This window comes from Anoplopoma fimbria, chromosome 6, assembly GCF_027596085.1.
Source record: "Anoplopoma fimbria isolate UVic2021 breed Golden Eagle Sablefish chromosome 6, Afim_UVic_2022, whole genome shotgun sequence".
NCBI classification, from domain to species: Eukaryota; Metazoa; Chordata; class Actinopteri; order Perciformes; family Anoplopomatidae; genus Anoplopoma; species Anoplopoma fimbria.
The window spans coordinates 23,538,971-23,555,908 of NC_072454.1; the positions used below are offsets into that span (position 1 = coordinate 23,538,971).

The 16,938-nt window shown below is 39.5% G+C and overlaps 2 protein-coding genes across 5 annotated transcripts; both read right to left on the reverse strand.

Moving 5' to 3' along the window:
• Positions 1 to 585: 585 nt before the first annotated feature.
• LOC129092187 (lysophosphatidylserine lipase ABHD12-like) lies at positions 586 to 6,801 on the reverse strand. The gene is made up of 13 exons (XM_054600019.1): positions 6,640 to 6,801; positions 4,120 to 4,235; positions 3,919 to 4,024; positions 3,671 to 3,790; positions 3,499 to 3,529; positions 3,349 to 3,394; positions 2,906 to 3,035; positions 2,506 to 2,543; positions 2,336 to 2,415; positions 2,152 to 2,234; positions 1,680 to 1,749; positions 1,423 to 1,544; positions 586 to 1,312 (listed from the first exon to the last, which is right to left on the reverse strand). Exons 1-13 carry the CDS (start codon positions 6,723 to 6,725, stop codon positions 1,291 to 1,293), a joined length of 1,050 nt encoding a protein of 349 aa, XP_054455994.1. The 5' UTR covers positions 6,726 to 6,801; the 3' UTR covers positions 586 to 1,290.
• A 70-nt stretch (positions 6,802 to 6,871) lies between these two features.
• Positions 6,872 to 14,350, reverse strand: mocos (molybdenum cofactor sulfurase). 4 transcript variants are annotated; one of them, XM_054600018.1, is made up of 15 exons: positions 14,120 to 14,343; positions 13,950 to 14,039; positions 13,794 to 13,860; positions 13,053 to 13,691; positions 12,862 to 12,938; positions 12,523 to 12,722; positions 12,311 to 12,427; positions 11,841 to 12,224; positions 11,554 to 11,716; positions 11,331 to 11,418; positions 10,816 to 10,940; positions 9,145 to 9,241; positions 8,866 to 9,007; positions 8,665 to 8,769; positions 6,872 to 8,537 (listed from the first exon to the last, which is right to left on the reverse strand). In XM_054600018.1, exons 1-15 carry the CDS (start codon positions 14,229 to 14,231, stop codon positions 8,433 to 8,435), a joined length of 2,511 nt encoding a protein of 836 aa, XP_054455993.1. In that variant the 5' UTR covers positions 14,232 to 14,343; the 3' UTR covers positions 6,872 to 8,432. The 4 variants fall into 4 exon arrangements, 1 of the variants encoding a protein (XP_054455993.1); XR_008531252.1 differs by lacking the exons at positions 6,872 to 8,537; positions 9,145 to 9,241 and having other exon boundaries at positions 8,679 to 8,769; positions 14,120 to 14,350; XR_008531254.1 differs by lacking the exons at positions 6,872 to 8,537; positions 8,665 to 8,769; positions 9,145 to 9,241 and having other exon boundaries at positions 8,923 to 9,007; positions 11,549 to 11,716; positions 14,120 to 14,350.
• Between the last annotated feature and the right edge of the window lie 2,588 nt (positions 14,351 to 16,938).

Genomic DNA, 16,938 nt, shown 5'->3' on the forward strand with positions numbered 1-16,938 from the left:
CCTTGTAAGGCATTAATAAAGTTGGTTGTACTTCTCTTATTGGAACCACAACACCAAAGTATAATAGAAAGAGCTGTATTTTAATAAAGCTCTATCTACAGCATTATCTTAAAGGTAATCCAATTGTATTTTTTTTTATCAAGATACCATTCTGTGAGTCTGGGACAATTGTGGTCAAACGTTGTATTCAAAAGGAGACGGATCCAGCTTCCTTGACTACTTACACATGCTCTTGAGTTGTAAAAATGTCATTTAAAATCTAAAGAAATTTGATTTATAACCGAATTTAAAATTCTAAAGAGATTGAAAAAAATGTAATCCATATAATAATCAAGTACATTTTGGGGTACAGGAACATTTGCAACGCAGAGTGTGTGACTACTCTTTAGTCACTGTAGGCTTCCTGGTTATAGAAGAACCCTAGTGGTTGAACAGATTCTTAAAGGCAACTTTAAACTGTGCTGCATGTACATGAGTTAATCCTAGTCAAAGCATCAACTCTGCAAGGTGTATATCTTTTCTAATGAGACCAGTATCTTAATGTGTGTTTTCTTGGAACAAAAGTGATAGACCGACAGACCAATGCACTACTTGTTGACACTGGCAGTCACCAAATTTATTGTAATTAAACAGCAATGACATTTCAACTGACATTCCTACACATATCTGAATGCAAAGTGCAGTGCTGTATACTCTGTGGTTAAGATGTTTTTTTCTAAAGCCACAGACACTCCCAGCTGTTCTCCTTGTATTGTTCTGAAATGTCAGTGACACAGAGACATCTTAAACCCTGGATTACCAAACTCATTTGTCAGTATTATAGATGAGCATTATCACTGCACTACAATGCCCAGTAGAGGGCACCTACTGCAACAATGGTTCATCCAAATCCCATCTCTAAAGGGAATTGCTATTTCTTTATCTGATAATTAAGAATAAATTACCTACAATAATCATTTTATAATCAGTTTGCCTGATTCACTTTTGCATTGATTCTTAAATTATGAAGTTTATCAATTATTTTCACCAGATGACAGCGTAAAGACATTGACATTGACAATGTCTTTGTAACCAATGCATTGTAACCATTCTACCAATGTGCTCCAAAAATAACATGGCTAGACAAAAAGATTTTTGATTCATAAAAATCGCATATCTAAAGTAAATCACACAGTTATGCAACATATATACAGTCGTAAAGACAAAGCAAAGGATTTGAATGTAGTGTGTGATCAAAAATAAACAAATTATGTTTGGCATGGATTTTCTACTTCAGTCGTCTTTCCAACATTATAAGGACAGCACAAACTTCCTGCAGAGGAGACATGATGAGATACACATGTTGTAAAAATAAAATAGATAAATATAGTGCAAAGCCAGAATATAATCACTGTAAGAGTTAGAAGTGAAATGTTTTCTCACTTTACGATGTCAGGCAGATTTGGGTCACGATACAAGCCGTTGTGCAGATACCCCAGAGAACCATCAAATGACTCCAGCTTGACTCGCTCTGCATTTTGGGCACTCACTGCTACCTCATACATCTGGGAGAGAAAGGCAAAGAAAGTCCAGTTCACCCAAATCAAAAAGTTAACACTTATTCAGTTACATTTATACGGAAAATATCAACTTAGATTACATTGTATTAGTTGAAAAGAAGCTTTCTATGCCAATAATACCTGCTGAGCAATCTCAAAGTGATCGTCCTCTGAATGAAGAAAAAGGATTGGATTTCTCATTTTCTTCAAACTGCAGAATAACAAAAACACATAATAAGTCATTACATTTTTCTGGTAATAACTGTTCACTTCCTTATATTTTCATACTGGTAGCATTATATTCAAGTGACTAAATATAACTATAATAATATAACTATATAATTTTTTATATATATATATATAATTTTTTTTATGAGAGTTTACACATTGGAAGGAAGTAGGGCTCTTATTGTGAAAGAAACAGGAAGTGTTGTTGTTGTTGTGGCCTGTGTAGTGAACAATGGCTGCCATCGATAAAGAAGCTGTGGATAAACTTCAAAAGGTGTGTTCTTTTTGGGAAATATCAAAATAAATAGCTGGTCAATGTTTTATGACTCATTTAACATTAAACTGTTTTCTATAAGCAGCATGTTAGAGTTTCATGGAATCTTACTTTTCTTCAGTGGGAAAGACAACCTTGTTGTCTGCCCATGGCTCTGGGAAAAAGTACCCAACGCCGGGGAACTTCCAGTAATACTTTAAATGGAAAGAAAATAAAACATTGAAAGTGTTGCATAATGAAGTAGAAGCCACATGAAATGAATAAACCAAATATTAAAAGTGACAAGTTAGTTTACCCAGTTAAAAATATTGCCTGGCATCTCCTGTCGAGCACTATTGAATGCACCCTCCAGCATCACACCATCAACATCCTCACCTGAAAACAAGAAGAAATAGTCATCATACTGAGAAGTTGGAATTCTTTCCTCTTATTTCTTTGTCAAAATTCACTGGAAGCTAAACTTACCTTGCTCACTCAGTTTTACTGCAGTGTTTGTGCCCACTCTGCACAGAAAAGCAACATACTAAGTTTCTCCATTTTGTGTTTATTTTGAATGAACAGTTTCCTCTTCATCTCGCTTATTTCAATCATCTCTATCATAAACAGAGGCGTAGCATGTCAATTAAATAATTTGGCTTTGTATTTAGCACTGCGCTGATTTCCTGTTGATGCATTTTGTGTTTATTGGTGTGGAGCTCTTGCTCATAGGAAAAGTGTAAGTGTTACAGCAACGTTTTAAGTTTTATATTTTCGGGAGCATGCAATGCAAATCCAAAACAGTTATTATCATTTTTTTTTTTTTACTTATGTAAGAGTGTCTCTACTTGAGGAAAAAGCTGTAGATTGGGATTCTTTAGTTACTGACCCAGTGCCAAGAGAGTGTCCCCAGATGATGACCAGGCTGTTTCCGCTGCGTGCTTTGACCCACTTGTATAAGTAGAGGGCATCAGTCGTCAGACCGGCTTCAGTCGGCTCCCCGGTGGAATCTCCAAACCCTGCCAGAGTTTCTCACATCAAGTACTGCTCACTAATAGATCATAGAGATCCTCTTCATGGCCACCAGGTGGCAGCCGCTCAGAGGAAAACCTGCACTAGACACTGACCTTAAATTGAACCGCTGTCTTTTGACTGCCTTACTACAAACCAACTCATTAAGGACAAGTGCATTACTCTACAGTGAGCTTATGCCTGCAAATTATATTAAATCAATGTGAGAAGGTTGTGTATTACAATCAATATGAAGGCAAAGAAGCGTAGAGATGGAAAATATGTTTAGAAGAACTGTCATAAATCTTCATTTTCACCAACCTCTGTAGTCAGGCACCAGCACGTGGTAACCCAGTGCACTCAATACCTGTTGAAACATAACGCCTATTTGTCATCAGAATGGCTATTGAGACTTGCATATCTTTATTTGACTTTCAAAAGATGAATATGTTTGTGATGGTGATCACTCACTTTTGCCACTCCTACCCGATGAGTTTCTGCCCTGTTGGAATGTTTCAAGGTAACACAAGTGTCTTAAAATAACAAACCCAGATATGTCGAGCTGTGTGGAACTTTAACACTCTGCTTCCTCTGGGAGCAAACTATAATACATATGCATTATTTATTATTAATGAATTATTACCTTGTGCCTGTGTTGCCATGAAGATATATGAAAACTGGACTTTCATCCCTTAAAGTGTTCTGGTACCATGCCAAGTCCTTCCCCTGAGCCTCTTTCCACTGTCTGTCTGGAACAGTGTGCCTTGAACAGTTAAGAACAATACACTCGCTTACAGACACAACCGATCACTGGATCATAAAAAAAAGTCTTAGGTGTTTTATATCAACTTTAGAAAAGAAAAAAAAAAGTTAAACTTGGCTTATACTCACCATACCCCAAGAGAGATTCCTTCCTCTGATGTTAAGTACATGTTGATGGTGTGATTAAGGGAGAGATCAGCGGGTCTACTGAGGTCAACAAAGAAAGGCACCCTGACTACAAACACAGAGAGAAAAGAGAGGTTGGCCCTTTTTTGTGAGCAACTTGAAGATTTAAAGAACTTCCCAGAGGCAGAGAGGGAATTCACTTACTTCTGTGAGAGTAAACAAGGTGCTGGATTAATTCTGGGAGTTTTCTCCGCAGGTAAGGACCCAAAAAGAAGATGACAAAGATGGCCAATACTCCTCTTTTCAGCCACCATCGGGACCTGAGAACAAAGAGAGAATTAAACTCAATGTGACTAATGAACATCTGACATTATTATCTTACATGCCTTGTGTCAGTAAAGGCATATGACCCTTCATTTTTATCCAACTAACTCAATTACCTATTGTACTGTAGCCAAATAAAAAAAAACTTGACATTATTATTGTTTATTGGTGGGTTTTCAATTCCCTCTTTGAAGTCATTCAGTCCCTTATCACATGTCCCTTATCAACAACATGTCCAGTATTTCTCTGGATCCCAAGCAGTGGGTCCGGGGAGCACTAAATTAACACTGCAGAAACATTTGACAGGACAAGCTTCACCTCATGTACCACAGCCGCCCAACAAGAGTCCAACACTAAATTAACACTGCAGAAACATTTGAGTAGCTTCACTCCCGCCTCCCCTCTTCATCCACTTTACATTTGGCTGGTGTTGCAGCTCCATTTCAGCTGCAGACGTTTTTGGATGAGGGTTGTGAGGTGTTTGAGGTGGATATCACAAATCGCTTTACTGATTCAAATCACAATTCAGTTCAGAGTCATAGTCACTGACTGACTGTAGTTCTTTTACTGTTGTGCTTCAGTGTGTACGCCACTGAGTGAGCACATCCCCATTCAAAACAACAGATGTACATGGGAATGTACGCTCAAGCCAGATGGCATGTAAAGAGCCGGTCCGCACATGTCCTACCAGTCTGTGGTTACCGCAATGATATGGGTGAGAAGAACTGAATAATCGAATCAAAAGGGCAGGCTGTCATTGGAGTCCGTCTTTACTGCCTAGAGGCAACAGCAGAAAAGAGGATGCTATTCAGACTATTGCCAATTAATGGACAATACATCCCACCCCTTCCATTAACACTCTAATCGGCCAGAAGAGCCCTTTTAGTCCAAGACTGATTTCTCCACACTGCTCGAGGGGAACATATAGGAGGTCATTTATTTCTACCCTGAGCCTTCCTCGTAGCACTTATTGCATTCGTATTAGTTGTTGCATTTACTGTATTCGCATCAGTTCGCTGCACTTATTGAATTCGTATTCGTTTACTGCACTTATCCTATTCGTAGTAGTTTGTAGCACTTATTATATTCGTATTAGTCTGTTGCAATTATTGTTTTCGTAGTAATTTGCCTCTGCACTATACTTTTGCTCTGGTTTATGCTTTAAGATGCTTGTTTAAGAAAGGAGATGCACTTATGACTTCTGGTGACTAGTAGTTCTCTTGAATACCTATGTTGAATACACTTCCTGTAAGTCGCTTTGGATAAAAGCGTCTGCTAAATGACTGTAATGTAATGTAATGTAATTTCAACAGCCATCAAACTGTTGCCACATCCGTCCCGAGTTAACGCTTTTACTTTACTTTTCACTTCCAAATCTTTCAAGAAGATGTCCAAAAACTTCATCCCATATTGATGAACTGCCATGGCATGAAATTCAACCTTTGTTTTACTGTACAACCATTTTTCTACTCCGTTTTGTAGTATATTGCAGCCATTCACGGATCTGTTATCTTTGAAGTTTACTACCAAAACTCTGAATATGAAGATAACAAGTCATGAGTTTTATTAAAGTATAGATACATTTACAATCCAGTCCTTGACCTCAAAAGGTTCCAATTCCACAACACTTCCTTGCACTGCAGTGGGAACTTAAGTGTCCTTTCAACCTGTTTAACACATTTCCAAACGTTTTGGCCTATGTATTATTAACTTAATAATACATAGGCCAAAACGTTTGGAAATTTTAATTAATAATAATAATAATTAATTAATATTTTAAATAAATTTTTTTCTAAAGATAGATTTTATTTTGTAGCGAGTAACGAAGGTTTCAGGGGAAATGTATCGGAGTCAAAGTATCAGTTTTCTTTGCAAAATGTAGTGAAGTAAAAGTGAAAGTCAACAGAAATATAAATAGTAAAGTAAAGTACAGATATCCAAAAAAACGACTTAAGTACAGTAACGAAGTATTTCTACTTCGTTACTGTACACCACTGTTATTAAGTATATATTTACACCACAGAATGTCACACTATTCTAGGTGTTCTGCCACTTTATACCTCATTAATGCTGCTCTGCTACAGTGTACTGTGCTGCTAGAACAGTAAACACATGTATCTGTCAATCTGTTATCTGCATACTGAACAAATACACGTCTGGTCACAGGAGGGGAACACCTGGTAAATGTCACTCTTTACTAACCTGATAAGTTAGGTTGATTTACACATTTTTTTGGTTTTTGAACACTTTAAAAGAGATGCAATCATAAATGTCTTAGTTGATCAGGAAGTGTGTGGTTTTGACGAGACGCTGCCAGATTCAGAGGCGGATTTCCTTCATATGATAACACTTTTATGCAACTTTAATAACGCATTATCAACTAACGTTAGCAAAACTTACGATTTCGCCTCCTTCTGGACTTTTGCAGGCCCCTGAACTTTCCTGGCAGATGAAGCATCATGTCTGACGACCCTCTTCCTCGTCATTATATCAGTTGTATTCACGTAAACATCTACGCTAACCTACAGCCCAGTTTCCCGTTTTATCTGTCTATGAAACAGTTTGACCAGAGTTCATTATAATCGTGCGAAGGGGAGGAACCTGGGCTTGTTAAGGTAGCACTGCTTTATGTATTTAGATCATTACAAAGCACATTGCGTTACATTGAACGCCACCTTAAACGCAGTAACAGTAAACTGAATGCTGTTAACCAACCATTTTATTCAACAAGAACATGACATGTGAAAAGCATGTAAGCCTCAATTATGTCACTGGTGTCTGCTTTAAGTGAAATACATTTTATTGAATTAAATTAATATGAATTTGTATTTGTAAAAAAAAGAATAAAAAGTGTGCTAAGAAATCACATGTCAACACTTTCTGTATTGTCATCCATCTATGGATAAAGTTTTTGTTTGGTATTCCAGAGAACATTCTCTAGCCTATCCAATCTGTCCATACATTTCTAAATTATTATATTCCTTTATTGATCCCCATGGGGGAAATTCAAGTGTTGCAGCAGCTCAACTACACAGACACAGATAATAAATACACATATTATAAAATAGAATAAAAAAAATAAAAATGTGTGTGCCTTTCCTAATCAAGTCCAATCAGTTTAATTAAACACAGCTGGACTCCAATGAAGGAGTAGAACCATCTCAAGGAGGATCAGAAGAAATGGACAGCATGTGAGTTAAATATGAGTGTCACAGCAAAGGGTCTGAATACTTATGACCATGTGATATTTCAGTTTTTCTTTTTTAATAAATTTGCAAAAATTTCTACATTTCTGTTTTTTTCTGTCAAGATGGGTTGCTGAGTGTACATTAATGCGAAAAAAAATGAACTTTTTCGATTTTAGCAAATGGCTGCAATGAAACAAAGGGTGAAAAATTTAAAGGGGTCTGAATACTTTCCGTACCCACTGTACATACCGGCAAACATGGGACAAGCAGTTCAGCAGTCACCTTATACCGCTCTCTATAACTACACCATAAGTGAGCAATATACAGGGATAATTTTACTGTCAAACCTTGATGTGTTCTTTAAATACAAACATTTTACTCTGAGCACGTTATTGCTAGTGGCCAATATATTGTTACTTTTCCTGGCATAACATCTGATGTCCAAGTCAGCACTACGCTCAGAGCATATACTTAGAGTGTCTAGCAGGTTTTTCCATTACAGGGAGCAATATGTTACAGATTTGTAGGCAGCAGTAACAGAAGTGGTGTGTTTGGAATAAATATCAATTTAATCCTCCATGGGAATAAACAGAAGAAGAACCGTCTGGAAGGTTAACATGATGAGCAGCGATTATTGCGTCAAGCCTGACATGTTCTGGTTCAAATAACAGTAATATATTCAAAGTAGAGTTTTGTCATGCAATTATTATTTCAAATCCACTTTATTGAAAACGCTTTAAGAATGTAACCGTAGGAGAAAAAATCCAGAAATCTCAATAATTTACCATCAAAACAGACTTGGATGGAATAAAATCTGAATGCCCTGTTATGAAATGGACACTTGAGAGGACAAAAGTCACCATGGCTACAGAGAAAAAATAAAAGAGCAGCATCAAACTCCCGCCGGATTTGACATGTGATCTTTAGGACGAGAGGCGCCGAAATGACCGCTCAGGACCAAAGACGTCACCAAAATAAATCAAGAGGATGACGCAGACGACTACTTCAGGAACTGTTGGTCTCTGGCTGTATCAGGGAACCAGCAGAGAGGACACTGACTTTACTGGAGCCCTCTGGTAGCTGATGGGTCAGGTACACTCCAAAAGTGACCTAAAAATGTATCATGAACATGAAAGAGATATTTTTATGCACATGCATTTCACCCATCCGTCAAGGCCGCAAAATACACACACAGATAGCATCGACATGAACGAGCAATAACGTTTTTTTGACTGACCTTCCCTTTGCGGTAGGCCGACAGAGACATTAGCGGCTCTTTTGTTTTGGTCCCATTCTCCTGGTCTACTCCAATCATCTGGCACCTCCCACACTGACCTGCCACCTTTGGGTTAATCACAAAGGGAGCACATTCCTCTTAGAGGGATCCGCTTTTAACGCATTTGAACATTTCATTGTGTATCTCAAAGTGTCAGCTCACCAGGAATTGAGTGTTGCCAATAATCAAGTGTGGCCAATTATCCTCCACAAATGGTTCTACTCCAGCGATGACTAAATTGGCTCGGAAGCGGCTGATGACGTTCTGTGTGTCAAGGACCTGATCGCCCTCGGTGTCGTCCTGTCTGCGAAAGGGAAATGTGGAAATTGTATGTTATTTTGAAAATGATCCACTGTCATGTAAATGAACAGGCGTCCACGGATCCTGATGTTTTTTCACTGGAGCATTGCGTATTTTGAATAACACATCATGTGTTCGAACCTGCTGCTCATTAGCTTCTGAATGAGCTCCACGCTGGCACGGTTGATCATGAGATACTGCGCTTCATTCACCAGGGAGAGGGATGTGGAGGTGGCAGCTACAAGGGAAAGACTTTATATTACCCCAGTGACTTGTTCAATATGAAGAAAAACATTCTGATCTCTGGTTTGCGCAGCCCCACATCCTCAAAGAGCCTGAAAACTAGTGAAAGAGGTGTGAGCAAATTTGTCAGCACTAATGAAAACATGCACTCGTAATTCAATTTGGATAAAATATTCCATCATAGTGAGTGTCATTTTTTACTGCAACATCAATCTCAACCTCAATCCAACAAGATGTCCTTGAAAGACTCTGTAAATGTAAATTTGAACATCTGCAATTCAATGACAACCGGACAAACTCTGCTGACAAAGACTGAGTGATACGATCAAAAGCTCCAGAACAGCTACTAAATGCACCTTGTGATAAGATTGTTTTTTCAAATAGCAACACATATCGTGATGTAAAAAATGAACATGAAAAGTTGTTAAAAGATAAAAAAGTCATATTGGAATTGGCTCATCCAGTGAACTAAATATAATCCATCATATTAATGCAAAAATGAATTCAATAATGCCGTAAGGCGGGGTGGCTCACTGATGCAACATTACAAGCAAAAAGCCTCAAAGTTACACGAGAGGTTGGTATATTTGTCACAAGTACTAATAGTCACACTGAGTTTCCTAAAGGCTGAGAGATTAATCTTGATGATGCCATCGGGGTCATCAGAGTCTACAGATTACAAACGCGGAAGGATATGGGCATTTAGCAGTCAGATAGGGTCGTGAAAAGATACATCAGTTGCATTATGGGAAAGGTAGGATTCATTTTTTTCCAAGCTGACTCATACCAGGGACTAAAAGTCTGGATATTTCGTCTGAGACTCCCGAGAGGCAGATTTTTTAAAAAAGGCTGTAGAAAATCTGCGCAGCAAAGGAGGATATATCCCTTTTTCTATTCCTTAGTTTTAGGCAAGCTCCCAAAACACCAGGGTCCACTCTTCCCATAATGCAACTGGATAGTATCTCTGTGTTAGATCCTCCCTGACTGGTAAATACCCACGTCTTTCAAACAGCCAGATTGTAACGCAGGCTTTCTGTTAAAAAGCCCGAGCTTAGACATCATCGGGGTAATTTTCCCAGACTTGACAGAAGTCCTTCACAGGCTGAGAACTACTAACCATAACACGAAAAACTGAACTATATGTATAAAACCGATGGTACCAATGGCTACCCTGGTATATCAAAATCTCTTCTTATACAAATCCTTATTGCCTGATGGTATATATATGAATGCCTCCACAGCGGTATCAGATGAACTAAAGCACCCCTTCATGGACAGCACCCGTCAATATGTTCCTCTGAATGTAACAAAGTGGATGTAATTAAGCTATTAAATTAAATATGAATATGTTCTGCATTAAATTGATGCTTTTAACCAGGATAACTTGCAAAAGCAGAAAAGGATGAATTTTTTCCTAGTGAGCAGCTGAAGGGAATGCAAGGTCACAGCCACAACCAGGTGGTATTAGCAGGATATGTGACCCTGGATTGCTCATGTAGACTTTTGCAGTTAAATCCAGCGTAAAGAAATAAGAGCCAGGCAGAACAGGGAGAATGAATAAATAGGTACCTCCACTCTGCCTCTTCTTCATGTCACGAGTGAAATCAGGACTCTGTCTGATCAGGCGGCATGGCTGTCCAAGGAAGTCTGAGAGCCATGATGCAGCCTCATCCCCACAGTCGACAGTCTCCACCCTGGGGAGAGGGAGGAGGATTATGTTCTGTAGGCCCTGAGGGAAATCTACAGGGTTTGATAATGCTTATCATTTGGTGGAACAACTACAGTAATACAAGAATCAGTGGATATATAGATTTTTGCTTTGTAACTTGTGATTTGTCATAAGGAGATCAATATAATCTCTAGCTCACTGTTTGTTTTTCCATTAAAAGTGGTAAATAAGTGGAGTTTCATATAAAATTGAGAGCGAGGAGATCTTCTAATGCCATCTACTGTAGAAAGATAGCGTCAAGAACAGTGGAGCGAGAGAATGCACTGATACGAGCGCCAAAGCGCGGCACAAATGACATGTGTCACAGTATTTCCTGCAGCTGCAGCATTCAGTTGTTTTAACGTTGCCAGCTCACCTGTCACCACAAACTTTGCTCTGACACACACGATAGCTTGTGTGCATTTGAGTGTTGTTTTCCAGGGGAACCGAGATGCTATCCATGCCTGCAGAGCAAAAAAAGATATATAAATCCTCTAACTAAGAGAATTTATAGCAGAAAATCCGGCCAACTGAAATTTCTTTTGGTTAAGCAGTTTGCTTTTCTTTTTTCTTTCAAGTGAGCCGCTGACAGACCTGACCTGATGCCTGCAGGAGCAATCTGTTTGAGGGCCGGTGGACTTGTGGGCGGACGAGGCATAAACGCGGCTCTCTCTTCTGGCTCAGGCACACGCCGTTTCCATTCACCACCATCCAGCTTCTGTCATACAGTAAGCCCAGCGGTCCCACCGGCCAGTCGTGGACCTGCATGAAGAACAGCACAGAGTCAAATCCGAGCAAGAGAGAAGGGAAAGAAATTGAACAGACAGGGACAGAGTAAAGTGAAAGAAAAAAGATAAACAATCCATTATATGGTTTGTCCTCAAACCTCATAGGCTCCACATGATTTGATGGGATATATGTAGATGTTGGTCAGTGTATAAGCCTCCCTGTGGCTGTTTGAGTCTCCGTGTCCAAATCCCCTCAGTGATGCTTCTGTAGGCTTTGCCCTCTCATCTGCTATGACTGTACCTCCATTAGTGATGTTGATTGGAGGATCTTCATGTAAGCCTTCGGATGCTGCTGTGGCTGTTTTTAGCTTCTCTAGTCTCACTTGGTCCACTGTGACCGGCTTCTCCACGAAGCACTGAGCAACAAAGTTCAGGAACTTTTGACAGTCTTCAAATGTCGACATGTAGCCAAAGGACACGCGCACGGATCCGGTCGGCTGGCCGTCCACCAGGTCGATGCTGTCTCCGCAGACGTGGCCGGCCTTGAAGAGGCAAAACACAGCATTGTATTCCACCTGCACATGCCCTTAACAGACATTGACATTTTTCCTACTACTGTATCTCTAACCTGCACGTTTCTCCGCATCTGCTGATTGGTGATCCCTAGAAAGGACTGACAGGCCCCGGTGTTGCAGAAGCAGCCCGTCCGCACATGGATATTGTACAGACTGGCCATTCTGTCCACCTGAGGAACGACAGAGGCTCTGTTTAAATACGTACCAACCCTGCCTATGCATAAAACATGCGGTAATCCAACTGTTGTGAAACTGAAATTTGCACCTGAGAATACCCAATTATCTGCCCGTGAGAATCCTTGAGGTTGAAGTTTACGATCGCTCCCTGTGTGCTTGGACTCTCAAACTGGCCTTCTGTGTATATCTGAGCCACCGGCTGCCCGTTGCCATGGCAAAGACTTGACAGCAGCATGTAAGTGTAGCGTGCCAAGCCATAGGTGTGCTGTTGGATATTGTGCATGCCCCCTGAAGGCAAAAAGGGATTAAGACAGGAGTGCTGTTCATGTTAACCTTAAGCAAATCGTGAATGACTTGCATATGTATTATTAAATTTGTGCTTTCATTTTTTTTTTAATATATATATACACATGCTCTGGTACAGTACCTGTGATCCTGTAAAGAGCTTCAAAACCGTGATTTAGAGCAATGACATCCAAGAAAGAAACAGTCCCATCTTCAAATCTGTATCAGGGAGAAAGAGCACACTGCGTTTTAGAATAAGGATGCAGCAGCTACAGAACAACTGTGAGCTTTCAGAGAATATCTAGGATTTGACAGGCTCGTACAGTGCTTTACCTGTCAGAAATGTTTGCTGCCTGAACATAATAATCCTCTCCAGAAAGGTAGGCTGCTGCTGTGCCTCCTCCAAAATAAGTCTTCTTTAGCATTCCTGCTGCGTCGTTTCGGACAAGAAGGGCCCCCAGACCTGTGGGGAAGCCGAAGATCTTATAGAAGGAGATGGGGATGAAGTCGGCGGGGCACTCCTGCAGGTTCAGAGGGGAGCAGCTGACATGAGAGGCTGCATCGAGCAGCACAAACCAGCGGCCCTGGTGGTCACACGCTGGGTAAAGGCGTCTCGTCTGGATGCCCCTCACGAGGCTGAGGGGATACTTCCTCCCCGAGAAGTTGCTCTGCGCCGGGTAGCTGAAGAGGTGCGGCGTCTGACAAGTAACATCTTCACCTTTCGTCCTCGCCCTGTTCTCCACTTCCTGCGGGGAGACAGGCAGGGCGACCACCCTCCGGCCACAACACAGCCCTCTCATGCCCACTACAGAGGTATGGCTGTCGGTGAGGTAGCAGAAGTGACTTCCCGCCTCGCTCTCAGTCTGGGGCCTCCAGGGAAAGCTCTCAGCCACTAATTTGAGTGCGGCCGTACAACCAGAAGTGAAAATCACAGAGTACTCCTCAGGGGTGGCGTTAAAATGCTGCAATACCCTGTAAGAAAATGTTATGTTTTTTTTAAACTCATCTCATCCAGGAAAGTACCATTCAAAGTAACCACAGGGGCCCATTATAAATGCCTTGGAGGGCCTTTACCTGTATCTGACCCTGTCCACTGTATCTTGTGTCAATCTGCTGCTGGGGCTGTGGCTGTGAGGGTTTCCTATTGGGACACATAACGATACTTAAATACTCTTGAGTTTTATGACAAAAGACAGAACACATCAACACAATTTATGTGACTTCTCTCACCGTACACGTTCCTTGACACGTCCTGGAAGTAGTCCCTGAGCAGACACTCTGGGTACAGAGTAGTTGCTGCATGATCCAGATATGTTATTCCTGTTTACAACGAAAGAGCAGCCATATGTGAGCGGTCTTGGATGTCACTAAAGCATGTCACGACTGAACACGCCCATTACCTTTAATCCGCGTGAACTCCTGCTCAATCACGTCTTTGAGGGTTCCCCCATAACCGTAGTGACTGCACAACGACTTAAAAGTGTCAAAAGTGCAGAGCGTCTGGAAATCCATCGACCGGTTTCTGCAGAGGGCCACGGGGCAAACAGAGGGGCTGCTGCGGCTACAGAAGGCCTCAACACGCTCTGCTTTTTTTTTTTAATTATTGACCTGTTTCAGGGTCTAAGTCCAGTGATCAGCGGCAGAGTTTTAGTGTCCTCCTCCCTTGGTAACCCTCGCGCAAACCGCCTAGAGACTATTTAGTAGTCTTGTAGAAAGGGAAGTGGACACTGCTGGTTAAAAACAGGAACATTAACAGAAGTCGGTGCAGTTAGAAGAGGCACTGGTAGTAATAACTGCTTTGTAATCATGTGACAAGATAGTTTTACCCCCCCCCCCCCCCCACACACACACACACCACACACACACACACACACACACACACTCACACAGACAGACACACACACACACACACATATTTTAGCTCAATGTGGTGATAGTTTTTAGCATTTGCCTTCCTGTTACTGTGCCTCATCTTTTTTGTCATTGTCAGTAGATGTTGTATTATTCTATGAATATGTTATATTTGGATTCTTTACTTATGACAGAAAATGTGAGGATATGGCGCATATCGTAAATCTATTGATTCGTCTTGCCTAATTCGATTCACATAAGTGTAAGTTTACAAGCCAAATACCTATTAGTTGTGTTTTTTTACAAATAGTTTGCACTGTAAATAAAAAACATTAAATGCTGTGCCAACCAAAATGCCATAAAAACAGTAATGGCATGCATTGCCTGTGATATTTGTATATAAAATACTTTTTTCTTTATATTATTTATTAACATTTTCAGTTTAATTTGTTATGCTTCTATTTCTGTCTATCTTTTTTATCTTCTGTGGTTGCCCCCTTGTCATGTTAGTTTGAATGTTTGTATTTTGCTGTTTCTTATTAACCATTGGTGAAATTGTACATGTGCAATTGTTCATTAAAGTGTTGGAAAAAATAAATAATAATTTGCTCGCACGTTAGCTAATTTTCAGCTAAGGTTAACAGGACTACAAACAAATGCTAACTTTGAAGAAACCATGAAGAAGGGCACAAAAGTTGTTTTTAAAATGTTAGTAAGATTAGTGATTATTTCACATGATTCTAGTGAAACTTTATGTTCAATTCATATATTATACAATGCACTATATATGTTAACAAATTTGCATTTATTATTTGATAAACATGTTTTTCACCCACAATTACCAAGTATAACGTAGGTGTATGATAATTGTTTAATATGTAGGCCTATATCTATATTTCTAATATGCCTGATTATAGGCCTACTGCAATATATCTATATATGTGTACATGTATTTGACATATGTAATATAAAAATATAGCCATGCATCACTTTACATCGGCATGTTCCACATGAATAGGGATCATGCAGGATCATATGCAGTTTTCAATTTGTTTTGCAGTATGTTTGAAAAGACAAAGTATTTACAGTGTTTGTTCTTATATGTAATATGGTAATGTTATATAAAAAGGTGCGTAAAGGATGTTGCTGAAATCCAACCAAAAGCTGAGGTATGAAAAATGTTCTGTCACATGTACTTCTTTATTTACTCCAAAATATAAAGACAATATAATCCATACTCAGAAAAGGAATTTCAAATATACCATTTTCCATAATTTGGTATATTTGTCTCCTCATGAAAAGATACATACATACATACATACATACATACATACATACATACATACATACATGAAACTTTGAAAAACAAGTGACATTTTTAGATATTTGTGGTCAATGCATGTATACATATATGACCTATATGCTTTGGATATTAATGAGAGCCATAGATTGACAAATACGGTAAATTAGTTGCGTTCATGGTGATACATCAGATTGTTATGTTATGTCAGCTTGCCAGGCCTGAAAAAGTTTCATTATAACTACGCACAAAAGATGATGAAAGAAGCATGTAAGTCCATCCTTTGTGTATTCCATGTACCCCTCCCCCCTCATTTTTTTCAGGGTCAACTTTTATTGATCTTCATTGTTTAACCCTTACTCATTACCTAAACCCAATCCCAAACCTCAAAAAGTCTTTAAAAAACTAAAACAATGGCTACTACTCTCATTGTAAAAGATTACCTTAATCTTTCAGTTCTCATAATCCTTTTCTTTCTTTTAGTCATGGAAATTGAACTGTTTTTTTTACAGCTTGTAGTAATTGTAATAGATTACACCAACATGTCTCGGTAATCACAGTAATCCCATTACATTTATCTTATTGACACACACTGCGCAGGAAGAAGTAAATTAGTTCAAAGAGCTTGGCATTCAAAATAGTTTTAAAAAATATGAATTAGGGCATAATTCCTATGTAATGATTACTTAATGACAGGCTACTAGACCTGCTGTGTGTTACAGAAACCAATGATGAAAGAACCATGTATATATTATATTTATCCTTTAGCCATTTTTTCAGTTTAGGTAAACTGAGTGCAGCTATGACCCCCTTTCCTTTCCTTTTCAGGGTTTTCTTTATTTGACGCTGCTGTTAGTAACTGTAACTGATTACACCAACAAGTTTAAGCAATGGCTTCACAGTTATCCCATTACATATAATCCCCGACTCCTTAATCTCATTGACACACAAGGTACATGAAGGAGGGAAAATTAGTCACAAGTGATTGGCATGAAATGCCAGATCATCTCATGGTCTCTGAAAGGATAGAAATAACTCTTCCATACTTTGTCAGACGCCATGCCCTTG